Source organism: Podarcis raffonei, chromosome 8, assembly GCF_027172205.1.
Source record: "Podarcis raffonei isolate rPodRaf1 chromosome 8, rPodRaf1.pri, whole genome shotgun sequence".
NCBI lineage: Eukaryota > Metazoa > Chordata > Lepidosauria > Squamata > Lacertidae > Podarcis > Podarcis raffonei.
In genome coordinates, this window is record NC_070609.1 from 87,747,060 (window position 1) to 87,773,495 (window position 26,436).

Consider the following 26,436-nt stretch of genomic DNA (forward strand, 5'->3'; position numbering starts at 1 on the left):
GCACCCACATCCGGGTATCAGCGGGGCGGGGTTAGAGGAGGCTTAGGAAAGTGGCAGCAAGAGCATGCATTCAGAAGAGGAAGAGTCGCACGGCGCGCGGCAGCTTCCGAGTTAGCTTTGTGCGTCTTCTCCTGCAGCGTTCCATAGAATGTCCATAGACATTCAGGATTACAGCGCAGCTGAGGTTTAGTTATTACAGTGGTACCTCAGGTTACATACACTTCAGGTTACAGACTCTGCTAACCCAGAAATAGTGCTTCAGGTTAAGAACTTTGTTTCAGGATGAGAACAGAAATCGTGCTCCGGCGGCGTGGCGGCAGCAGGAGGCCCCATTAGCTAAAGTGGTGCTTCAGGTTCAGAACAGTTTCAGGTTAAGAACAGACCTCCGGAACGAATTAAGTACTTAACCTGAGGCACCACTGTCTTTTGTTGCATTTATACCCCTCCTTTCCTCCCAGGAGCTCTGGAGAGCATAAATAGTTCTCCTTCTTACCTTATCCTCACAACAACCTTGTGAGGTAGGCTAGACTAAGAGACAGTAACTGGCGCAAGGTCACCCAGTGAGCTTTATGGCCATGAGGATTCCAACCTTGGTTTCTCCCAGGTCACAGTCCAACACTCTAACCCAGGGGTGCACAACCTGTGGCCCTCCAGATGTTTCTGGACTATAACTCCCATCAGCCCCAGATAGCATAGCCAGTGATCAGGGATGATGGGAGGTGTAGTCCAGCAATGTCTGGGAGAATGTGATGCTAATGACCAATACCAAGATGGTCTACCAGGCTTGTGTGTTGAGCGCACTGCTTTATGGAAGTGAGTCATGGGCAACTGACACCCGTCAGAAGCAACACCTCAGTGCACGCTGTTTCAGGAAGGTTTGGGGCATCACATGTCTCAAAGAAAGATATGCTCTCCCAAGCCCACATTGCCAGCATGCTGGTGTGGTGTAGTGGTTAAGAGCGGTAGACTCGTAATCTGGTGAGCCGGGTTCACTTCCCCGCTCCTCCACATGCAGCTGCTGGGTGACCTTGGGCTAGTCACACTTCTCTGAAGTCTCTCAGCCCCACTCACCTCACAGAGTGTTTGTTGTGGGGGAGGAAGGGAAAGGAGAATGTTAGCCGCTTTAAGGCTCCTTTGGGTAGTGATAAAGCAGGATATCAAATCCAAACTCTTCTCTTCTTCTTCTACAGGGAGCTTCCTTCAGGTACCAGGCCAGTTGGCAAACTCTGTGTTACAGAGATATCTGCAAACATAACGTGAAGGCTGGTGACATCAACCCCACCATGTGGGAATCCCTTGCAGATGACCGCAGTGCCTGGAGATAGATGGGTCGTGTATCCACTCCACAGCAGGGACCGGTGAATGAATGACTGTTGGGAGGAGACTGAAGCAAACATCTGAGCAGCACAGCCTGATGCCTTTATCTGCCCCAGCTGCAACCAAACATGTCTCTCCCTATCGGTCTCTACAACCACAGCAGGCGCTGTAACTTCCCAGCGGGTTGACTTCATTCCCAAAGGTGCGCTCGTCTCTGGGAGACAGAAACGAAATAGCGCCTGAAGAAACCAGGAAGTTGCACCTCCCTATAATGGAGTCGTCCCTCTACCCTTTTAGATTTTTTTTTTAATTGAAAGATCTATGCGTAGAAGAGCGAACGGGAGCTTCCTATTGGCCCGGCCGCCTTGGCCCCGCCTCAATCCCCGGGCCCGGCCATCTCGCTGGGCGGCTCGCGCTGCGCTCGCTGCTGCTGCTGCTGTTGCTGCTGCTTCACTGCGCGGTGCAAAGCGGAGCGGAAGGCGAGGGTGGAGGAGCCGCAAGGGGAGTGCAAGATGAGCGAGCTCCGGCAGAGGCTGGGCCGGGATGCCGACGGGCAGCAGCAGGACTCGGAGGGGAAGGTGAGCGGGCTGGCGGCACGGCGGCAGTGGGTGGGACGCGCTTCGGCATAGGATCCCGGCCGCGCACGGCGCCGCTTACTAAGCTTGCACGAGTAGCCTCCGGGGGTGCAGCGCTGACGCGTGTCTCGTGCGGAGGGGAGAGCTGCCTCCTCGCGGAGGGGGCGCTGCTCCTGCTTCCTATTGTTGCAATGCTGAGGAGTTGTTTTGTAACGAGGAGGGCCGGGGGGTCCTTCCTTCTTGCCCGCTTCTCCCCTCGGGAATGCTTATAAGTTTAAAAATAACGTGCGTAGGATAACGGATGCTTTAGCCTTCATCGTGCGTTCAGCAGCTTCCGAGATCGGTGTCCCCGGGGATGGGCGAGGGCCGTGCAAACAGGCGTGCCTTCGGTTTGGCGGAGCTGCTGTGCAATGTGACAAACGCCAAGCCCCTTGGAAGCTGCTGCTCTCGCCAAACTTGTGTCAAGGCCTCGAGGAAAACTTGATGATTGTACATATGTGTGTATATATACTGCGTGTGTGTGTATGTGCATGCAAAAGTGGTCTGAATTTTTCCACGTTTTCGCCACCCCAGGAGCTTCTGTTTACAGTTCATGAGGGCTAGAAACATGGAGAGCTCAAATGCACATTGTTCCATTTTGAGATGAAGTTTTCATGCCACATGCCATGAACCAATGCAATATATTGGGAAATTTAAATGTCTGAGCAGCGTGTGGTCATCTGTGTGTTTTGCTCAACATTTGCCATGCTTTCAGTTCCCATTGCTAACCTGTTCATGGTTTAAATGGTTTTTGAGGGCAAGGTGATATATAAACACCAGGTTGAGAGGCAGCTACTGGCTCAAGGTCACCCAGTGAGCTTCATTGGTGAGTGGGGATTTGAACCCATGGTCCCAGGGGCTAGTCCAGCACTCTTAAGCACTACTGGTTGTTGTTTTTCCCCCCAATGCAAAATTACAACAAAAATTACAAACATTGAATCCAAAATAAAACTATACAAACAAGAAAGAAAAACAAAACACAAAAAGGAAAAAAAAACAAGAACATGCACACATCTACAAACACTACTGGTTTTATATTGAGTCAGACTTTCAGCGCATTATCATCTACACCGCCAATTCTCAAACTCCCCGGTTTCAGAAACCACTCACTGAACATTTTTTCCCTTCACTGCTGGCATCATGGCCTAAAAGTGCCATTTTAGGAGAGTCACTCTAGAGCTGGTTGCTAGGAAGAGCCCCTTTTAAATGGTCGGCCTTGGGGGGGGGGGGACATCACCAGTGCCATACTATGAAAATTATGGCCCCAAACTGGGAGATGTTTAGTGTATTTAGTAATCTGGTCTGGTGAAGATGGCTTTTGTGTCAGTCGTCAGGAAAACACATCAACTGTAGGGCCAAGTAGAGATGTTCCTGACAGACCCACAACTTTTTCGTGGCCTAAATGGAAACCCTGGGCCTGTTTAAGAAACCTGTTTAAGAACACCTCAGCTTTCTAAAGATAGGTTACACCCCTCCACTAGGTCACAGCTTGACTTGTGGTGTAAGAAGTGAGTCCAAGGGCTAAAGGTCTGGTCTGAAAAGTTTGACTCCAAGGACTGGCCTTGCTCGTCTAGGTTTGAGAGGCTTGCCTGGAGATGCTCTAGTGAACAGTGGTACCTCGGTTTAAGAACAGTCCGGTTTAAGAATGATTTGGTTTACAAACTCCACAAAACCAGAAGTAGTGTCCCGGTTTACAAACTTTACCTCGGTCTAAGAACAGAATCCGAACGGTGGAAGGGCACTGGTGGCAGGAGGCCTCATTTGGGAAAACACGCCTCGGTTTAAGAACGGTTTTGGTTTAAGAACGGACTTCCGGAACAGAATAAGTTGGGACTCTTGCGTTTTTTACTACTGAGCCTGCATACCTTTAAAGCGTGTGTGTGTGTGTGTGTGTGTGTGTGTGCGCGCACACACACACACACACACACACACACACTGCAGCCGCAAGGAATTCTGGGCACTGTAGTTTGCTAAGGGTTGCTGGGAACAGTAGCTCTGCTCACAATTCACCAAGGGAAAGAATGTGATGTAAAAGTTATTGTGTGATTTCAGCCTGAGCCAGAGGCCTCCCTTCCCTGCAGTTCTATGAAGAGTAATCTATACTGATTGCCGTGGTTTACAGTGTTACCTCGGGTTACATATGCTTCAGGTTACATACACTTTATTACATACACTTTATTTACATACACTCAGGTTAAGAGCTTTGCTTCAGGATGAGAACAGAAACCGTGCTCTGGCAGTGCGGCGGCAGCGGGAGGCCCCATTAGCTAAAGTGGTGCTTCAGGTTAAGGACAGTTTCAGGTTAAGAACAGACCTCCGGAATGAATTAAGTACTTAACCCGAGGTACCACTGTATTCAGAGTAAACATGTGTAGGACTGGACATAATGTGTTGTATCCAGTGCTAGTCCTACTCAAGGTAGACCTGTTGAAGCTAATGGATGTGACTGAGTTTATGTTCAGTGGTTTTGAGCTGCCTACTCTGAGTAGGACTAGCGTTGGATACAAGCCTGTGTCATGATTCCTCCCCTGGCTGGGGATGCTCTTTGCTCAGGGCCGGTCTTACCTGCAGTGTTGCAAGTAACCCAACTGCACCAGTGCAGCCAAGAAGTGTGTGATCCCGAGGAAGCAGTGATGGGCATAGGAAAAGCAGTGGTATTATTTATGACTATTTATTGCCTTTATATCCCTCCTTTTCCATCCAAGGTGCTCAAGGTGGCATATGTAGTTCTTCCCCTTGTCAGTTAATCACCACAACAACCCTGTGAGGTAGGTTGGGCTGAGAGGCAGTGACTGGCCCAAGGTCACCCAGGTCTCCCAGATCCTAGCCTGATACTCTAACCACCGCACCATACTGCCATTCAGCATCTAATTAACAATGCCATGATTGGGAGACACACACATGCACCATTTAACCCACAAAAGGGGGTGTGCTGGGACCTCAAAAGCGCCACACAGCTTGCAGGAAGGCCTTGGATAGCTCATTCACCACCTTCTGGCTTTTTTTCTCACCTAGTGCTGTTCAGGTGAACAAGAATCCTGGCGCCTTGCGCCTCTGGGAATGAAAGGGAGACCGTGTGAAATGTTGGTTAACAATGAATTTCTGCAAACATTTTGAGGTGCCTCATCTTTCCCAAACTCAGCTGTGAATCTTATAAGAGCGAGCAGAAGCTGAACATCAACTTGCTTATCTTTAAGAAAAGTGTTTCTGGTGCAATTTAAGGTCTGGTTTGGTGGAAGAGACTCTGCTGCTGCTGCTCTGGTACAATGTGGTGTCCAGAACACAGATGTATGCTGGTGTCTGCCCAGAGCAGTGAGGCTACAGCTAGAGCAACCACAGGATTCAACCAGGGCTGGTTTGAGGGCAAGCTGTCTGTTTGCACTGGGCTCTCCTCTGTTCAGGGGAGCGAGCTCAGTGCCGGGTGATCTGAGAGGTGCTGCTTTTGGAACGCAACTCTGCGTCTCCTCCCTGCCGGCCTGATCGAAGGCTGAGCAACAGTTGGAAGTTATATTCCAGCCTTCATGCAGCGCAGAGTTAAGATATAGAAGTCTCCCCAATGGGAGGCAGTGATGGCCACCAACCCAAGATGGTTTTAAAAGAGGATTGCACAAATTCATGAGGAGAGGGCTATTGATGACTACTAACCATGATCAAATCCCCGCGACGGGGTGAGCTCCCGTTCCTCGGTCCCTGCTCCTGCCAACCTAGCAGTTCAAAAGCACCTCAAAGTGCAAGTAGATAAATAGGTACCACTCCGGCGGGAAGGTAAACGGCGCTTCCGTGCGCTGCTCTGGTTCGCCAGAAGCGGCTTAGTCATGCTGGCCACATGACCCGGAAGCTGTATGCCGGCTCCCTTGGCTAGTAAAGCGAGATGAGCGCTTCAATCCCAGAGTCGTCCGCGACTGGGCCTAATGGTCAGGGGTCCCTTTACCTTTAACCATGATCGCTATGGTCTTTCTCCACAGTCAGAGACAGCAGTTGCTGGAGACCACAGGAGGGAAGAGTTGCTCTTGTGCTTAGAACCTGTTTTTGGGTTCCCCATTGAGGCATCTGATTGGCCACTGTGAGAATAGGATGCTGGCCTGGCCTGGTCGTTGTCCTGATCCAACTTCCTTGGCATATCAGTGGATACAGAAAGGATCCATTGAAAGTGGAAAATCTGAAATCTGTGGTAGCTCAGGACAGAATAGCACCAGAGGGGACTATTTAGAGTAGTTCAAAAACAAGCTAAGCAAACACATGGCTTATGCATTGTTAGTCTTAAGTTATTTTGGGGGAAGCTATGCCCTATAAAGGCCAGCTTTTTCTAACAGGAGGTCAGATGCTACATTACTCAAAGTTCACAGCAGTCCATCTTGAATAAAATCAACTGCCTATAGCTGGCAAGCTAAATATTTTCCCTTCTCTCTCTCTCTTTAAAAAAGCATAGCAGTTTGTCCACAAACATACTGCAGGTTACTAAAGCCCAAGTAGGTGCAGGATCTGCACCAGAGATCCTTCCAGTTAAGTCAGGCTCAGCAGCAGTAAATTTTTGCCAAAGCATTATAACTTAAATCATAGGGCATCAGTAAAGCGGTTGTTTTAATTCCATCAGTTGGGAAACTGCTTTTTAATAAGAATAAAAAACAGACCTCTGGGTTGTATCCAAATGAATTATACTCAGAGCAGACCCACTGAATTTAGCTGTGTCTGTTAACTTAAATGAGCTTACTCTGAGTAGGACTTGCATTGACCGCCCCCCTTTTAGTCTCTCTCTCTCTCCCTTTCCTTTAAAGAATAGCAATGATGAGCTCAAGTCAGCAAACGTTGAGTCATCATTTAACTTTGCACAAGCTACCAAGTGCCAAAGCTGGTCTTAGCAATGCCGTCACGAGAAGATGTCACAGTAACATTGTTAATTGCCAGACTGTGTGATTTTATAAGCTGCATATGCGCACCTAAACTGGGAAACAAAACCCCTCTGCGCTTGCTAGAACTTATGCCCAAGTAAACATGTGTAGGACAGAGGCATAAAGGGATTTGAATATCATTTTCTGCAATTCTTGGCATGTCTTGGAGCCAGAGATCGTGAAGTAGCCAGCCCCACGTGACCCACAGGCTCAGGCCCACAACTTCACAGGCAATTCACTGGCTCCAACTGGGGCAGGGGGAGGACTAACATAAGACTGGTCTTAAAAGACCTACATTGGCTCCCAGTATGTTGCCGAGCACAATTCAAAGTGTTGATGCTGACCTTTAAAGCCCTAAATGGCCTCGGTCCTGTATACCTGAAGGAGCGTCTCCACCCCCATCGTTCTGCCTAGACGCTGAGGTCCAGCACCGAGGGCCTTCTGGCGGTTCACTCATTGTGAGAAGCCAAGTTACAGGGAACCAGGCAGAGGGCCTTCTCGGTGGTGGCACCTGCCCTGCGGAACGCCCTCCCACCAGATGTCAAAGAGAACAACAACTACCAGACTTTTAGAAGATATCTGAAGGCAGCCCTGTTTAGGGAAGCTTTTAATGTTTGATGCATTACTGTATTTTAATATTTTGTTGGAAGCCGTCCAGAGTGGCTGGGGAAGCCCAGCCAGATGGGCGGGGTATAAATAAATTATTATTGTTATTATTATTGTTATTATTATTATTACTAATCATCCTCTCTTGGAATCCACCTGCCTTGAGGGACAACAGAGTCTTGGGCACGCTTCTTGCTCAGGGTTTAACAAATCTTGTTTTGCTCTAAGATTGGCTTACTCGGGTTCTGCCATTCTAATCTGCTTTGCAGCCAACTAAAATTAGCCAGGTTTAAACTGAAATAAGGATGACAACTTGCGAAAAGAAGTGCCCATGCGGTGAGCTTTTGTGCCTCTGTTTATGGGCTGGTGTGCACAGGATGTTTGGGGTCGGATGGGACATTTCAGAGGCGATATATGGAGTGCTCTGCGGCTGTTCATATTTGCTCCAAAAGGGTTCAAACCAGCACAGTGCCTTAAGGATTGTGCAAATTGCCCTCTCAAGACCACAGGCTTTATGAGGCATTATGAGCAGGGCTTGGGGGCGAAAGTGTGGGTTCCACCAAGCCCTGCTGAGGCTTTGAGATGCCCCACTGACTACCTCCTTCCAAGGAGCCTGTACTCCGGCTGGTGTGAGTGCCAAGAAGGGCAGCTCCAGTAATTGCAGGAGCTTATCTTCTTGGGTACAGATTAGAATAGCTTGTCCTGTTTTTCCTGAAAGACGCACTCTGCGAAGGCAGCCAAGAGCAGAATCAGCCCAGGTGGCTACAGATTGGCCATTAGTCCAGGCTGCAAATCCTAAGATTTTGAAATACGCGAGATGGTTGGCTTCAAGGCCCGGAAGACTGTTTCCCGCACCAAAGACCTCTTGAGCTTGCACTTCTTCCCTGTGGGGCATCAGAAAACGTTTCCATCCATTGGTGGAGTGCTTGCAGCCCATTAACATCTCCCCCTTTGGAAATTTGTTGGCTCTGCTTCACGCTGGTGTCTCCTTGTCCTTGCAAGTAAAGGCAAACAGGACAGTGCATTCACACCCCAGACAGGCTTTGGAGTCTCCCTATGGAAATGGCACAGAGTAGATTTCTCCAGGGGAACAGCAGCTCAGCAAACTTGGGCTTCAAGGACCCTGAGGCAGGAGACCCTTTGGGGGTGGGAGCGATTCCTCTTGCTCCCTTTACAACTCTGTGCACGGAATCACTGGTGGGGTGGATCTCTGTAGTAACAGCACCCTCCACATTCAAGGCATGTCTTCTGGCCACAAGCCCCCCTCCCTCCTTGCCAAACCCTGACAGGGAGCTTAGAAGAGGAGGGAAGGAAGAGACAAGGTTAATGAGGGCTGCAAACACAGTTACTTGTCTACAGACTTATTTTAATCTGAGGATGCAGGGACAGGCTCTCAGCGGGCTTTCAAATCTTCATACTTCTTTGCAAGGTTGCTGTAAACCGCTTTGCTCTTTAGACATGTTCTATGTATGTAATTACAAGGGATGCGGGTGGCGCTCTGGGTTAAACCACAGAGCCTAGGGCTTCCTGATCGGAAGGTCAGCAGTTCGAATCCCCGCAATGGGGTGAGCTCCCGTTGCTCGGTCCCTGCTCCTGCCCACCTAGTAGTTCGAAAGCACGTCAGAGTGCAAGTAGATAAATAGGTACCGCTCTCGCGGGAAGGTAAACGGCGTTTCCATACACTGCTCTGGTTCGTCATGCTGGCCACATGACCCGGAAGCTGTACGCCGGCTCCCTCGGCCAGTAAAGTGAAATGAGCACTGCAACCCTGGAGTCGGCCACAACTGGACCTAATGGTCAGGGGTCCCTTTACCTTTAACTTTACCTTTATGTATGTAATCACCATGTTAGCTGCTGATAAAAGGCCTTGTAAGCTGGTCGTTTCTCCTGATCTTTTCTCTCTTTGCAGCAGTCTGCATCTGCCCTTCTAGCTCAGACTTTCTGTTTAGCTTCTGCAGTCAGAATTGGTAAGGAACACGTTTCCTTTTAAGGGCTTGTGCTTTTGCTCCTGATGTTGTGTTTGTGAAAATAAAGCCAGGAGCTCGAGTCTTCCTTCCACTGTCCTTATAGGCTACAAATGTCGTGAGTTTCTGCACACAATGAAAGGATGCGCGTCAGGCGTGGTGCAGCAAAAATGGAAATGATTATCTGTCTCTGTATGTCGCCCCCCCCCACCTCCACTTGTTAGACAAGGGGGCAGGCGGTAGTCAGAAAGCAGATGTGTCCAGCCTGGGCATCCATGCAGCACTTGGCTTTTCCGTGGTCCTGGCTTGTTTGAAGCAAGCTTTCCAGAAAGGCTCTCTCTATTGGGGAAGGCTGCTTTAGATGGTGGTGATTTATTTATTTTTTGCTATATTTATCACCTGCTTGTCGTTGAGTATTTTCAGTGGCAAAGTAATAAAAATAAACAGAAATCAACAATATATTTAAAAAAACATGGAATAATATAAGGCAGTCCAATAAACAAGGAATTAACCATTCTGTCGTAAGGCAAACGTACGTGGTGGCGATGTGCCTGTGTGGCAGTTCATAATCAAAGCTTCCAGCGTGTCCAGAATTGAGTAACAGCTTTCAAAGGTCTACAGGATTGGCTTTTGAGTCGCTATACCCGTGCCTCTGGTGAGATAAGCAAGTCACCGGGTTATCTTTTTTTTTTTTTGTTTTAGCTGATGGGAACTGCCGTCCAAAAGGTTTGGTTGACCCGGGCACCCAGGGTGGCAAAGCCTGGCCTGTGTACGTCTCTGAGCTGTTAAAAGGAGTGTGAGAGCTTGCAGTGCAATAAAAAACAAGCTGCTGGGATAATAATAATAATAATAATAATAATAATAATAATAATAATAATAATAATTTTTTTATACTCCACCCTCCCCAGCCAAGACCGGGCTCAGGGCTGCTAACAACCAATAATAAAAACAAGTTGATTAAAATACAATTTAAAAGATTAAGATACAACATTAAAACATTAGGATGCAGCCTCTTCACAGGAGGAGAAAGGAAAAAGAAAGAGGGGAGGGAATCAAACTGATTCTACGCCAAAGGCCAGGCGGAACAACTCTGTCTTACAGGCCCTGCGGAAAGAAATCAGATCCTGCAGGGCCCTGGTCTCATGAGGCAGAGCGTTCCACCAGGCCGGAGCCAGAGTTGAAAAGGCCCTGGCTCTGGTTGAGGCTAATCTGACTTCCTTAGGGCCTGGGACCTCTAGGGTGTTGCTGTTTATGGACCTTAAGGTCCTCCAGGGTGCATATCAGGAGAGGCAAATCTTCAGTATATTCTTCCTTAGTATAGCAATGAAAGCAGCCTCAGTATATCCATCTTGAAGCTGCTAGACTCAAGGTGCCCAGCATGATACTCTCCATACTCCTGCCCCGTCCTCCCTGACCACTGGCCATGCTGGATGGGAACTGCAGTGTCTGGAGAGCACCACACTCGCTCTCCCAGTTGTAAATGGTCCCATAAATATCCCCACCAGTGGCAAGTGTCGATCCTGGCCCTGCCAGGCCCCCAGCTCCCGGTGGAGTACAGGGTCAGGTTTAAGGTGCTGGTTTTGACCTTTAAAGCCCTATGCGGCCTAGGACCCACATACCTACGAGACCGCCTCTCCTGGTATGCCCTGCGGAGGACCTTAAAGTCCACAAATGACAACATTTTGGAGGTCACAAGGTGGTTAGATTGGTTTCAACTAGGGCCAGGGCCTTTTCAGGACTGGCCCCGACTTGGTAGAACGCTCTGTCACAAGAGACTAGGGCCCTGCAGGACTTGACATCTTTCCGCAGGGCCTGCAAGACAGAGCTGTTCCGCCTGGCCTTTGGTTTAGACTCAGTCTGACCCTTATTTTTTCCCTTCCCTTATGGTTTTGACTTTTAAACTGAGGCTGCATTTTAAATTGCATTTTAACCTGTATTTTAAATTGCTGTTTTTTTTCTTTTTATGTTTTTACTGAAATTTTATAGGTGTTAGCCGCCCTGAGCCCGGCTCTGACCGGGGAGGGCGGAGTATTATTATTATTATTATTATTATTATTATTATTATTATTATTATTTTTATCATCCTTATCCTGCTGGGCTTTTTGCTGTTGAGGCAAGGTGCACCTCAACAAAGTAGCCTTTACAGAGGTGTACACAAGTTCCTAATGCTTTGCACAGGCATTGTTTTTCAAAAGCATGGCAGGCAGGAGAAAAGAGGGGTCCATTCTTTACGAGGTGCTGAGTTCATGCAGCTCCCCTGGAATTTTGCTGAAGACTGCAGAAGCATTTGAGCTTTCGAGCTCTCTTTTTTAGCAATTGTGAAATGGCTAGAGGCAATGGTTTTAGGGTAGCTATGGTTTCCTAGTTCAACGCTATCGCTTGAGACTGCACTGGAGTGTGAGGCTGCCTTGCATGACTTAAATGTTGCTCCATAGCTCAGTAAATAAAGCAATCCCTTGCACACGAAGAGCTAGCTTTTCAGGGCCCTTGGCTAGCCTGTTCCCTGATGTGTTCCTTTTCTGCAAGCAGGGAGTGCTTCTTGTGTTGTGCAACAATCCTTGCTGTGAGTCCTGATGAGGCACAGCCCAGGTGGGCTGCCTTGGAGAGAACTTGGCTTGTGTCACCTGCTGCTCTGAGTAGGTCTACAGGTGGATGCTCAGCTCTGTTCACCAACCTCACCATGGCAAGTGCTTTCTACCAGCTTTTCCTGGTTTGGCAACTATGGCCGTTCCTGGACAAGGATAGCCTGATCATTGCGGTCCATGTGTTGATAACTTCGAGGATGGATTGCTGCAGTGTGCTCCAAGTGGGGCTGCCCTTGGTTCTTGTTTGAAAGCTCCAGGTGGTGCAGAATGTGGTGGCCAGGTTGCTGATCGGAGCTTCTGGCTGAGAACATGTGGCACTCTTGTTGAAGTGTCTGCACTGGCTGCTCATTTTCTGTTGAGCCAGGTTCATGGTCCTTGCATTAATTTACAAAGCCCTGAACAACTTGAGTTCAGGGCACCTGAGGAATCTCCCGAACCCTCATATCACAGCTCAATCACTGAGATCATCTGCAGGAGCATCGTTCGTTGTTCCCAGAGTTGGTGAGGCTCCTTTCACAGCAAGAGAAGGGAGCCTTAAGCCAGTGTTACCGTCCCTGTCCTGTGGAACACTCTGCAACTAGAGATTCAGCAGGCGCCTTTTCTGCCAACTTCTAAGTGCCTGCTGCAAATCTTCCTATTTAATCAGGCCTATGCGTGCTCTGGTTCATGGGGTTACAAAGAGTCGGACATGACTAAACATGCTGGCAATCCAAGAGCGAATCTTTCCACAGGGGTTAATTGATGTCTGTTTTAAACTTTTTATGGGTTTTATTGTACGGTTTTGTTTTATTGTTGTAAACCACATTGATGTAGGTTTTATGACATGGTGGTAAAAAAATATTTTTTAAAAAAATAAATAATACATAAATGATCTGGCCAGGGTGATGAGTACCGTCCTGCCTTTTTCTCTTTGGCTTTGCTGCCATTTAGAGGCTCCTCCTGTAGCAAACATCTGTATCCACCTCCGAACTTGGGCTGTAGGTTTTAGCGTTGCCTTAAGGGTAAAGGGACCCCTGACCATTAGGTCCAGTCGTGACTGACTCTGGGGTTGCGGCACTCATCTCGCTTTACTGGCCGAGGGAACCAGCATACAGCTTCCGGGTCATGTGGCCAGCATGACTAAGCCGCTTCTGGCGAACCAGAGCAGCGCATGAAAACACCATTTACCTTCCCGCCAGAGTGGTACTCATTTATCTACTTGCACTTTGATGTGCTTTCGAACTGCTAGGTTGGCAGGAGCAGGGACCGAGCAACGGGAGCTTACCCCATCGCGGGGATTCGAACCGCCGACCTTCTGATCAGCAAGTCCTAGGCTCTGTAGTTTAACCCACAGCACCACCCATGTCCCTTTAGCTTTGCCTTACTGGCAGCAATGGCCACCAATTTGGTGTTAGGAGATAGTTCCGTTCTACCTTAAAAGGCTACAGGCATGACTATTGTGTGTCACATGCCTGTTTACTTCCAGCACAGATCTGCTGTGAACTTCCATTTGTATATAGCTTTTGCGTTGCTGCTGTTTTGCTGGAGACGAAGGAAAGCAGACATGTTTTCCTCTGTTCCTGAACTATGCTGAATAAAATGCTGTACATTATGCTTACACATTTCTCTGTCTGCCTCTTCTGCTGTGAGAAGATTTACACACTCTACTGACAGAGCGTGCACGAGTCTCTAAACGTATCTGAGGCTCGTGTCGCTGATTGATGTTTTCCAAGGGAGACTGGTGATCATCTGGCTGCCGGCTAGTGGCTGGAGCCAGCTGTGGGCCTGCCTGATGCCCCCGTCTCCCTGGCAGTATCCCAACACTTGGATGGCTTTACTAGAGGATTGGCCCAATTCAAGGAGGAGGAGCAGGCTATCGATGGCTACTAGCCACAATAGCGATGCTCTGCCTTCATGGTCAGAGGCAGCAATGCTTCTGAATACCAGCTGCTGGAAACCGCAGGAGGGAAGAGTTGCTCTTGTGTTTGGTACCTGCTTGCTGGCTTCATATAAGAGGCATCTGTTGGCCACAGTGAGAACAGAATGCTGGACTAGATGGGCCATTGGCCTGATCCAGCCGCCGCCTCTTAAGTTCTTATGCAGTCCTGCATCATTTGGAGGGCCAAAGATTAGCCACCCCTGGTCTAAAGGTAAAGGGAACCCTGACCATTAGGTCCATTCATGGCCGACTCTGGGGTTGCGCGCTCATCTCGCTCTATAGGCTGAGGGAGCCGGCGTTTGTCCGCAGACAGCTTCCGGGTCATGTGGCCAGCATGACTAAGCCGCTTCTCGTGAACCAGAGCAGCGCACGGAAATGCTGTTTACCTTCCCGCCGGAGCAGTACCTATTTATCTACTTGCACTGGCCTGCTTTCGAACTGCTAGGTTGGCAAGAGCAGGGACCGAGCAATGGGAGCTCACCCCGTCGTGGGGATTCGAACCGCTGACCTTCTGATCTGCAAGCCCTAGGCTCTGTGGTTTAACCCACAGCGCCACCTGCGTCCCTCCACCCCTGGTCTACTAGCATAGTAATAATTCTCAGGTAAGCTCTGCTCAGCTCTGAACTCACTTCAAAATTTTGGATTTCATGAGGGTTACTGTGGTGAATCAGGCTTGAGTCACCTGTTTGTAGTTTCTCATGGAATGTTGGAATCTAGAAACAGCGCTGTTCCAGACCATTGGTCTATCCATCTCTGCAAATTCTCTCCATCTTTCCCTCCCTCCAGGTGATGAGAATGGAATCGGGCACCTTTTGCAAAGCAGCTGATCTTCCACCAAGCTGCTTCTCTTTCTCTCCCAGTAGGCTGCTGGTGAAAGCACAACTGCGCGCGCGCATGATTTTAATAACAAATCACCATAATTCAAATTCTCGGGATTGATAATATTGACATTCCTCATGGGCCCAATCAGAGGGGCTTTTTTGTGCGTGTGTGGGATTATAATGCTTCGTGTTTGTGCATTGACCCAGTTGTGTAAGAATTGCCAGGAGCAACGGAGCCATTTTCATCCCGGCGCGTGAGAGCAGGAGGTGGTTGCCATAGAAACTTCTGGGATGGACCAGAGCACAGCACATCAGAAAGCAGCCAGCTTGGTTCCCTGATCAGCTGCTGAAGCCAGTGATTTGCAGAGGGACAGCTGTGATTTTCATGGTGATGGAAAGGTTGGCAATTAGCAAGCCCCTCCACTTCCGAATTTTTACTCCTCCCAGCCACCTCTCCCAGTCCTATATTAAGCACAGCTCTGTGTAATTAGCAACAGCTTTCTAAGTCAAGAAATCAGTCCTGACATCTCTTGTTTGGGTTTGTGATTCTTCTTTATTCAGTTCCATTTTCCCCACCCACTGTTGATTTTATGTATCTATATCTTATATCTCCCACCTTCCCCCCAAGGTGATGTACACAAATTAAATCAATACAGATGCCATGCATACTGCAATTCTGAATAATCCTTTTTAGAGAGGAGGGGGCAGTGGGGATGAGCCCATGAAACCAAAGAGGTCCGTCCCCCCCGAACCGCTGGCTTTAACTGTGGTTTACGTGACACGCAAACTGGACCAGTGTTTGTCCTTTGCTTTTAGCTGCAAAGTTTTTATTGATTGATTCTTTTTATGTCAGCATAAATTTATATTTTGAGGGTGGAATGTTCCTTTGGATACTTTTAAGCAGAAAGCAATAGCTTTCTGACATGCGGGTTGGATGGAATACAATTCCTGGTTTGGGGTGTCTGGGTGCTAAAGGGACCATGGTGGAGATGGCGGGCGTAGGGTGCTTTTGTGCCTGTGTGGGGTGCAGCAGATTGATCTTTGCGCGGTCGGTCAGTGGCGTAGCGTGGGTTGTCAGCACCCGGGGCAAGGCAAGTAATTTGCGCCCCCTAACCTGTGGATTTTAGAGTGAGTGAGCCAGGTAGGGGCAGAGAGCTGCGAGTGCGAGCGTGCCTCCCCCAGATGTTGCGCCCGGTGCGGCCAGCCCCCCCTGCACCCCCCACGCTACGTCACTGCGGTCGGTTCGGAAACGACTTCTTTTTGCAGCCAAGACATTGGATAGTGGGAACTTGGCTGTCCTTGTCCATTCTAGATAGAATACCTCAGAAGATAGTGACCTCACCTTTCTTGAAGGTTTTTAAGCAGAGGTTTGGGTGGCCACAAGGGATTCTTTAGCTGGGCTGCCTGCATTGTCAGGGATTGGATGAGATGGCACTTGGGGGTCCCTTCCAATTTTACTTATCTAATAATATTAATAATAATATTAATAATAATAATAATAATAACAACTTATACCTTGCCCTCCCCAGCCAAAGCTGGACTCAGGGCGGCTAACACCAGTAAAATTACAGTAAAATCATAACAGGGGGTGGAAAAACCAATTTAAAATACAGGTTAAACTGCAATTTAAAATGCAGCCTCATTTTAATAGTAGCCCATAAATCAAAACCATAAGGGGAGGGAAACATAAGGGTCAGACTGAGTCCAAACCAAAGGCCAGGCGGAACAGCTCTGTCTTGCAGGCCCTGCGGAAAGATGTCAAGCCCCGCAGGGCCCTAGTCTCTTGTGACAGAGCGTTCCACCAAGTCGGGGCCAGTACTGAAAAGGCCCTGGCCCTAGTTGAGGCCAATCTAATCACCTTGCGACCTGAGACCTCCAAAATGTTGTCATTTGTGGACCTTAAGGTCCTCCGCGGGGCATGCCAGGAGATAGGATTATGGCTGCTGTTGCAATTCCCTGATGGCTTGAGGCCATCTTTGCACTTTGGGAAGCTGGTACAATGACTCTTTCCGTTGCTGATACGAAGGAGTACTGTGGCTTTTAAATGAGTACATAATATACAGTGCCAATGCCAGCATATATATCTCATTTTCTGTTGATGTTATCAATTTCCTACCTGGCGAGGGCCTCTTGAGGTAAATGCATGCACGTAATAATGCAGTTTAAACCTTGCTGGAAGGAAGAGGGGCTGATTCCTTCCTCCCTCTGGTCCTGATCTCCCTCAGCATTTGAGTTGGTGCTGAGGTCTTGTACATTTGCATGCACCCATCTTGCTCTGGGACGGGCCCCTTTTCTTCCTCCTTCCTATGACTTTTTAACCTAAACAGAGTTTGAAGAGGGTCATTGTGGTGATCACACAGGGTCACCAGATGTTTAACAGTCTATTGATCCCTGTGCCACCACTGTGCTCGCTTCCCTGCTGCCACCAACCAGTTACTCTCTGGTAAAACACTGAGTCTAGTCAGTTATTAAAAGTGAACAAAAAAAAACACCGTTTACAGTGGTACCTCGGGTTACATACGCTTCAGGTTACAGACTCAACAATAGAAAATGTCCTTTCATACTGCAACACGGTGTGGTACGCTGGTTTGACATCAACTGATAGGAAGTGCCCACAGAGGGTGGTGAATACAGCACAAGATATTATGGGCTGTCCCATGAATCCGCTGGATAACATCGTGGAAGAACGTTGCCTCAGGAGAGTGAGGAAAATTCTCAGGGATGATTCACATGGTGGCCAGCACTTTCTTGATCTCCTGCCCTCGGTCAGAAGATATAGAAGCATGATTAGTTGCACCAACAGGGTAAAGAAGAGCTTCTATCCGTGGGCTGCTAGGCTGCTGAATGAAAAGATAACAACAGGGCAACTGACTTTTGGGTTTGGTGGGTGTGCGTCAGTAAACGAGGGGAATTAAGACTTAAGAGAGCTGAGTGGGAGGTGCTTGTGTAATCTCACTGTGTACAAGTTGTACAATAAAGTATTTCAATTTCAATAACAGCCATCGCATGTGTGCAGATGGAAGCCCTTCACCCTGACCCCCCTTGCTTCTTTGCATTAAACCTTTGCCTCTCTTGTCCTGCAGGAATCAGAGTTTGAAAGCAAGCTGGATGGAGAAACCGCGTCAGACAGTGAGAGCAAATCGGAGATTGCCCAAGCAGCGCCGGTGGATGACACCCCAGAGGTCCTTAACAGGGCTCTCTCCAACCTGTCCTCCAGGTAAATGCTGATGTCAAAACACACTTGGACGTTTTGCAGCAAAGCCCACTTTTTATTTATTTATACACTGCTTAATATTGGGGGGAAAACCAAATCTCAGCATGGTTTACAAAGAAAGGCAAAATAATAAAAGGATCAATAAGAAGAATCAGTAATGATTTAGGACATTCAAAAACTTAAAATCGCAATGGGCTGAAAACAGATTCAAACTCACACCATCTTCCTTTACATCTGGGTAGGTTTGTCGGAACAAAAAAGTATTTAGCAGCCACCAGAAAGAGTACAGCGAAGGCGCCTGCCTGATATCAATAGGCAGGGAGTTCCAAAGTGTAGGTGCTGCCACATTAAAAGATTAAAGTTCTTACAAATGTGGAACAGGCCTCATGGGGCACCTGTGGGACTGCCAGTTCTGTAGACTGGAGTAGAGTGACCTCACAAGCATTTCTCCCTCCCAAAGGGGGGCCTGAAAGGGTGCTTTATCTAATAGTTGTGGTATCATAGCTCAGCCAAGGAGCGGGTGCCAAAATGGCTGTGGCCTGTATGCAACCAGGACTCCCCACCCCACCAACATCCCCATATTTTATTTCAGAAATCCTACAGACGTGTTATGAGAGGCTGGGCCCCCCACAAACAGCACAGGCATATAGGAAGCTGCCTAATACAGAGTCAGACCATTGGTCCATCTTGCTGAGTATTGCCAACACTGACTGGCAGCTGCTCTCCAGGGTTTCCAGCAGCCATCTCTCCCAACCCTGCCTGGAGGTGCAACTGGGGTTTGGCCAGGGGCCTTATGTTTGCAAGGCAGAAGCTGTGTCACTGGGCTCTGGCCCTCCCTCAACAAATACTGCTTGGTGCCAAGTCCCATCAAGGCTGACCCAAGATGCTTTGGTGGTGCCGGAGGCAAGAAATTGACGTGGCACCTCTCGGCCCACCCCCTGCCCCATCTACTAATGAGCAGGGGGCGTAATCTGCCTGGGCTCTCCTTTGCTCATGGCTTATGTCTACAGAAGAGGTGTATCCATGCGACGGTCACCTCCAGGCTTGATCATTGAAATACTTTATTGTCCCTTGTACAACTTGTATACAGTGAGATTACACGAGCACCCCCCACTCAGCTCTCTTAGTCTTAATTTCCCCTCGTTTACTGACGCACACCCACCAAACCCGAAAGTCAGTTGCCCTGTTGTTATCTTTTCATTCAGCAGCCTAGCAGCCCACGGATAGAAGCTGTTCTTTACCCTGTTGGTGCGACTAATCATGCTTCTATATCTTCTGCCTGAGGGCAGGAGATCAAGAAAGTGCCGGCCAGGGTGTGAATCATCCCTGAGAATTTTCCTCACTCTCTTGAGGCAACGTTCTTCCGCTATTTCATCCAGCAGATTCACAGGACAGCCCATAATATCTTGTGCTGTATTCACCACCCTCTGTAGGCACTTCCTATCAGATGATGTCAAACCAGCATACCACACCATGATGCAGTATGATTATTGTAACTCACTCTACGTGGGGCTGCCCTTGAGACTGACCCAGAAACTCCACCGGGCGCAAAATGCCGCGGCGAGACTCCTTACGGGGTCCTCGCCCCAGGATCACATTCACCCGGTGCTATACCAGCTGCACCGACTCCCGGTGGAGTGCAGGATCAGGTGCTGGTTTTAACCTTTAAAGCGCTATACGGTCTAGGACCTTCGTACCCACGGGACCCCCTCTCCTGGCATGCCCTTACGGTCTACAAATAATGACACCTTGGAGATCCTGGGCCATAGGGAAGTTAGGCTGGCCTCAACCAGAGCCAGGGCTTTTTCGGCTGTGGCTCAGATCTGGTGGAACGCTCTGTCACAAGAGACTAGGTCCCTGCGGGACTTGACATCTTTCCGCAGGGCCTGCAAGACAGAGCTGTTCCACCAGACCTTTGGCCAAGGCACAGCCTGACCCCTTCCTTTGGTAATCCTCACAGAACTCTAGCCCAATGGTTGCCATTAATTTGATTTTGAATTGATTTTAGAATGAATGGATTTTAGAATGCTGTGTTACTTTTATTGTTGTTAGCCGCTCTGAGCCCGGCTTTGGCTGGGGAGGGCGGGATATAAATAAAATTATGATCTAGATCAAGGGAAGTAATAGTGCCACTGTATTCTGCTCTGGTCAGACCTCACCTGGAGTACTGTGTCCAGTTCTGGGCACCACAGTTCAAGAAGGACACTGACAAACTGGAACGTGTCCAGAGGAGGGCAACCAAAATGGTCAAAGGCCTGGAAACGATGCCTTATGAGGAACGGCTAAGGGAGCTGGGCATGTTTAGCCTGGAGAAGAGGAGGTTAAGGGGTGATATGATAGCCATGTTCAAATATATAAAAGGATGTCACATAGAGGAGGGAGAAAGGTTGTTTTCTGCTGCTCCAGAGAAGCGGGCACGGAGCAATGGATCCAAACTACAAGAAAGAAGATTCCACCTAAACATTAGGAAGAACTTCCTGACAGTAAGAGCTGTTCGACAGTGGAATTTGCTGCCAAGGAGTGTGGTGGAGTCTCCTTCTTTGGAGGTCTTTAAGCAGAGGCTTGACAACCATATGTCAGGAGTGCTCTGATGGTGTTTCCTGCTTGGCAGGGGGTTGGACTCGATGGCCCTTGTGGTCTCTTCCAACTCTATGATTCTATGATTCTATATTATTTATATCATTATTATTATCCAGGGGGATGGGCCTCTTCCTGCATGAGCCTGCCTGTGCCCCCGGGGTGTCAACAGATGCTGTTCTCCATCGGCCACTTCACTCTGGAGTGCAGAGGGTGGCTGCGATGGAGAGGGCCTGGAGTGGTTTGCCTGGCGCCTTCTGTGATGGCCCCTCTCTGCCAAGAAAACCTCTTTTTTGTTGTTCTTCTCTTAGGCCTGCTCTCATTAGCCTCATGCAAGACTGATCTTGACATTTGGCACGGCTTCTGCAGTGGCTCATATCCTTTTAATGAAAACCCTTTAAGAGAGTTTTATTACGTTGAGCGGGATTATGTGATGAATTTAGTTCTCCATATAATTAGGTGCATTTCCTCCCCCCCCCCCCGTAATATTTTTATTGCATTGTATACGTTTACAAAACTAAAAATCAAAGCAATGTAAGGCATAATAGCATCCGTATGCAGGATGTTTCTTGTCAATTATTATTATTCCTTATTGTTTTCATTTTCAGCTTTGCAAACTTACAGAATCGATACAGGAATACTTAGCTGGGTGAATTTGAGAGAAGTCATGTTTTGTTTTCCCTGATTTGGAGTTTACTTTGTAGCATTTCCATTGTATTATTTCTTTGTCATCATCATCATAAACTTTATTGCACTAGCCAAAGGCCGTGGCATCATTCACAAAGGGAACAAAGAGAGAAGCAACAATAACCATTAAAACCGTAAGAACATCAGGCACTGCAGATACAAAGAACCACAATCACTTCTCCCAAAAATTATTTGTTGCATACGATAGAATAGCAAGGGGTTCTCAGGCAGAATGTGCCAGGTTAAATGTCCAAATCACCTTTGCAATTGGCCGCTATTTTATCTAGTTCTTTTCTCCTGATACTCTTAGCTGCCAACGCATATAGTACTACTTTATAAGTTACGAAGTCATCAGTATCACTCAGCAGCCATTTCACTCTTTCCGCCCTGTTCGAGTGTGTTCCATTCGTGAGCAGGGGTTTTATAAATCGGTCTCTTGGTTCTATATATAGCGGGCATTGCAATAAATAGTGGTGCGGGTCCTCTACGCAAGGTTGCCCACACAAAGTCTCTCCTTGTACTGTACTTTGCCGTACCAACCATCCACCACCGCCGAGGGCATCGATTGGAATCGTAATTCTGTGAAAGCGATTCTTAGTACGGCAAGTGGGGGCTTTGTCAAATAACTAGCTCGGATGTGCTCCGTTTTGATAAGTTTATTTCTTTGTCATTCCTAATTTGTGCTAAACTTTTTTTTGTACACTGCCCAGAGGGCCGAGTTATGGAACAATGGCCAAACAGTAATAATTAGTAATGACTTTAAATGATTTGGAGCATGTTGGTCCTCGGTTGCACAAGTGATGCTCCCGCATTGCAGGGGTTTCCCCCCGGCCAATACTTGCTAGATGGAGGCTGTCATTGAGCTGGGGTCCTTCTCCCCAGAGCTCACTTGTTGTTATTTACAGTGGTACCTCGGGTTAAGTACTTAATTCATTCCGTAGGTCCCTTCTAAACCTGAAACTGTTCTTAACCTGAAGCACCGCTAATGGGGCCTCTCGCTGCCGCTGCGCTGCCAGAGCACGATTTCTGTTCTCATCCTGAAGCAAAGTTCTTAACCTGAAGGACTATTTCTGGGTTAGCGGAGTCTGTAACCTGAAGCGTATGTAACCTGAGGTACCACTGCATTTACTACTCGGCCTTCACCCTAAGGTCCCAGTGTGGGTTACAGCAGTGTTCCCCAACCTTGGGCCTCCAGCTGTTTTTGGACTACAACTCCCATCATCCCTAGCTAGCAAGACCAGTGGTCAGGGATGATGGGAATTGTAGTTCAAAAACAGCTGGAGGCCCAAGGTTGGGAAACACTGGGTTACAGCATTAAAAAACAATACAAAAAGCAATCTAAAGCAACTTACAGTCAGAAAAATAAAAAGATGCACCTCAGCTGCCAAAAGCCAGGGGGGAGAGGTGCATCTTCAACATTCTCCAAAAGCTGTACAGTGAAGGTGCCAGGAACACCTCTCTGGGCAGGGAGTGGCATAGCTTAGGGCATGGGTAGGCAAACTAAGGCCTGGGGGCCGGATCCGGCCCAGTCGCCTTCTAAATCCGGCCCATGGATGGTCTGGGAATCAGCGTTTTCTACACGAGTAGAATGTGTCCTTTTATTTAAAATGCAACTCTAGGTTATTTGTGGGTCATAGGAATTCGTTCATCTTTTCCCCCCCTCCAAAATACAGTCCAGCCCCCCACAAGGTCTGAGGGACAGTGGACTGGCCCCCTGCTGAAAAAGTTGGCTGCCCCCTGGCTAGGGCATAGGTAGGCAACCTAAGGCCCGGGGCCGGATCCGGCCCAATCACCTTCTAAATCTGGCCCATGGACGATCCGGGAATCAGCGTTTTTTTACATGAGTAGAATGTGTCCTTTTATTTAAAATGCATCTCTGGGTTATTTGTGGGTCATAGGAATTCATTCATCTTTCTCTCCCCCCCCCAAAATATAGTCCAGCCCCCCACATGGTCTGAGGGACAGTGGACCGGCCCCCTGCTGAAAAAGTTTGCTGACCCCTGGCTTAGGGGCTGCCACAGTGAAGGCCTTTTCCTGGGCTGCCACCATCCCCAAACCTCAGGGTGAAGGAATTATCAGGAGGGTCTTATCTGCTGATCTCAGCACCCAAGAGGGGTCTGCAAGGAAGGGAGGTGGTCTTTCTGCTTCACTCCCATTATTCTGACCTTATTGGGGGCCCAGCTCTGCTGCCTTCCCCTTCCCACTCCACTCCACCCTCCTGGTTGAGCCGCTTGGGGCTTTGGATTGGTGCCCCAGAAGCCCCAAATCATACTTGACTTTCCTGGAGACCAGGAACCTGGTGCAGTTTTGTTACAAGCCTGCAGTACTTTTTATAAAGTTTTATTTACGACGTACTTAAGAGGATTTTTCTTCCACCTTTCAAAACGTTGCAAGGCAGCTCACAGCAAAAACCACAACAGCAGCAAAAACACACACACCCAGCTGTAACATTAAGAAACACTAAAAGCAGCCAGTACAGTTTGAAATGAGGCAGCAGATAAAAGCCACTTAAAAGGTGCACTTTGAAGCTAGCATTGCAAGGAAATTAAAATGCGAAAGTGTTATTATTGTGTTCCTGTACGTCAGTTAGATAGTTTAAGATAGAGAGGATCAGAAGCGGCTGTAGAAAAAGCTAGAGGCAGCAGAAGAAAATGGTTGCACAAGTGAGAATTTTGTTGTGACACCTCCTTGTTCACCACCCAAGCAGACCAACAGGGTATCCTGTTTCTGGGTATCAGGCCGGCTCTCCTGTGTCTGGGATGAGAACTTTGCATATGGAGATGAGCATTTAAGAACACAAGAACCTAAGCAGAGCCTTGTAAGTCTAGGCGGTTTTAAATTTGGAGGTTTAAGTACATTATGTTGGTATGGGAAACTGTCGTGTGATGGGCCAATGGCCGTAATAAAGAATCAATCAAAAAGCCAGTGGCCCATCTAGTCCAGCACCCTGTTCTCACAGAGGAGGCCAACCGGGCGTCTCTTCTGGGAAACCTGCAAACAGGATTTGAGCACGTGAGCCCTCACTCCCCTCCTGCAGTTTTACAATCTGTACATTTTGTATACGTCAACTGATACACACACAAACCCTTGGGTTCATTATATTCAGGATTGTTAGACCAGGGGTCAGCAAACCTTTTCAGCAGGGGGCCGGTCCACTGTCCCTCAGACCTTGTGGGGGGCCGGACTATATTTTGGAGGGGGGAAAAGAATGAATTCCTATGCCTCACAAATAACTCAGAGATGCATTTTAAATAAAAGGACACATTCTACTCATGTAAAAACACGCTGATTCCTGGACCATCCGTGGGCCGGATTGAGAAGGCAATTGGGCCAGATCCGGCCCCTGGGCCTTAGTTTGTGGCGGGCCAGATTTAGAAGGTGATTGGGCCGGATCCAGCCCCCGGGCCTTAGTTTGCCTACCCATGCCCTAAGCCAGGGGTCAGCCAACTTTTTCTGCAGGAGGCCGGTCCACCGTCCCTCAGACCTTGTGGGGGGGCCAGACTATATTTTGAAAAATAAATAAATGAACGAATTCCTTTGCCCCACAAATAACTCAGAAATGCATTTTAAATAGAAGGACACATTCTACTCATGTAAAAACATGCTGATTCCCAGACCATTTGCGGACCGGATTTAAAAGGCGATTGGTCCAGATCCGGCCCCCGGGCCTTAGTTTGCCTACCCATCTGTTAGACCCTCCCATGAAGAGGCATTTTCCAATTCCCCCCAGGACTGTCCAGCTCTGACTGCCTTGACCAGCCTGGAAAGAGCACTGGCAATGTCCATAGGTGGTCCATCTCAGCTTTCCAGTGATGTCAGCCTGCTTTGGGGGAGGCTGTTGGGGGACGGACGGACGGACGGACGGACTCCAGGTGTCAGAAATATGAATTGTTGCAGGCATGATACATTTGGAGGGGGATGCTTTCTCAGGGACACCAGAGGGTGATGTAGTGGTTAGAGTGTCTGCCTAGGGCCTGAGAGACCAGGGTTCAAATCCCCACTGAGCCCTGAAGGTTACTGGGTGATCTTGGGCCTCTCACTGCCTCTCAGTCTAACCTACCTCGCAGGGTTGTTGTGGCGATTAAATGGAGAGGAGGAAAACGACGTACGCCACCTCGAGCTCCTTGGAGGAGAGGCGGGGTAAAAATGAAATAAAGAAATAATACATAGGAAGGGGTATAAAAAGGTAAAGGTACCCCTGACCGTTAGGTCTAGTTGCGAACAACTCTGGGGTTGCGGCGCTCATCTTGATTTATTGGCCGAGGGACCCGGCGTACAGCTTCCGGGTCATGTGGCCCGCATGACTAAGCTGCTTCTGGCGAACCAGAGCAGCGCACGGAAACGCCGTTTACCTTCCCGCCTTAGTGGTACCTATTTATCTACTTGCACTTGAGGTGCTTTTGAACTGCTAGTTTGGCAGGAGCAGGGACCGAGGAATGGGAGCTCACCCCGTGGCAGGGATTTGAACCGCCAACCTTCTAATCGGCAAGTCCTAGGCTCTGTGGTTTAACCCACAGCGCCACCCACGTCCCAGGAAGGGGTATAGTGAGCCAAAAATGCAACGAAGAATAATGCTACATTTTCATCATCTCATTCCAAAGGAATGCCACACAAAAATTACGAAGTTGCTTCTCACATACAGATGGTACCTTGGGTTATAGACGCTTCAGGTTACAGACTCCGCTAACCCAGAAATAGTACCTCGGGTTAAGAACTTTGTTTCAGGATGAGAACAGAAACCATGCAGTGGCGGCGGCACTGGGAGGCCCCACTAGCTAAAGTGGTGCTTCAGGTTAAGAACAGTTTCAGGTTAAGAACGGACCTCTGGAACGAATTAAGTTCTTAACCTGAGGTACCACTGCACTGTATATGGAAAGTCACCAAAGGAATGAAAAATGTATAGACCTATATCAAGAAAAACACAAACACACACAAAAAAGGACACCTTAAAAAAAGAAGAATTTTTTGGGTGGGAGGTGTCTGTCAGTGGTACTGTTTATTCTCTATCTGCTATTGTTGGCCACTAGCCACAATGGCTGTGCTCTGTCTCCACAATCAGGCAGCAAGGCTTCTGAATACCAGTTACTGGAAACCGCAGGACGGGAGAGGGCTGCTTTTGTGCCTGGATTCCTGCTTGTGGGTCTGGGGCATCTGTGAGGACAGGATGCTAAGCAAGGTGGACCACTGGCCTGATCCAGGAGACTCTACTTACCATATTTTTCGCTCTATAAGACGCGCCTGACA

At 48.4% G+C, this 26,436-nt stretch overlaps 1 protein-coding gene across 1 annotated transcript in view; it reads left to right on the plus strand.

Moving 5' to 3' along the window:
• Window positions 1-1,687: 1,687 nt before the first annotated feature.
• Window positions 1,688-26,436, plus strand: part of CDS2 (CDP-diacylglycerol synthase 2) — a 42,364-nt gene continuing 17,615 nt past the window's right edge. The window contains exons 1-2 of the mRNA XM_053401353.1: window positions 1,688-1,895; window positions 17,798-17,931. Coding sequence (XP_053257328.1) covers window positions 1,830-1,895; window positions 17,798-17,931 — 200 coding nt within the window. The 5' untranslated portion in view covers window positions 1,688-1,829. The remainder of the gene's footprint in view (window positions 1,896-17,797; window positions 17,932-26,436) is intronic.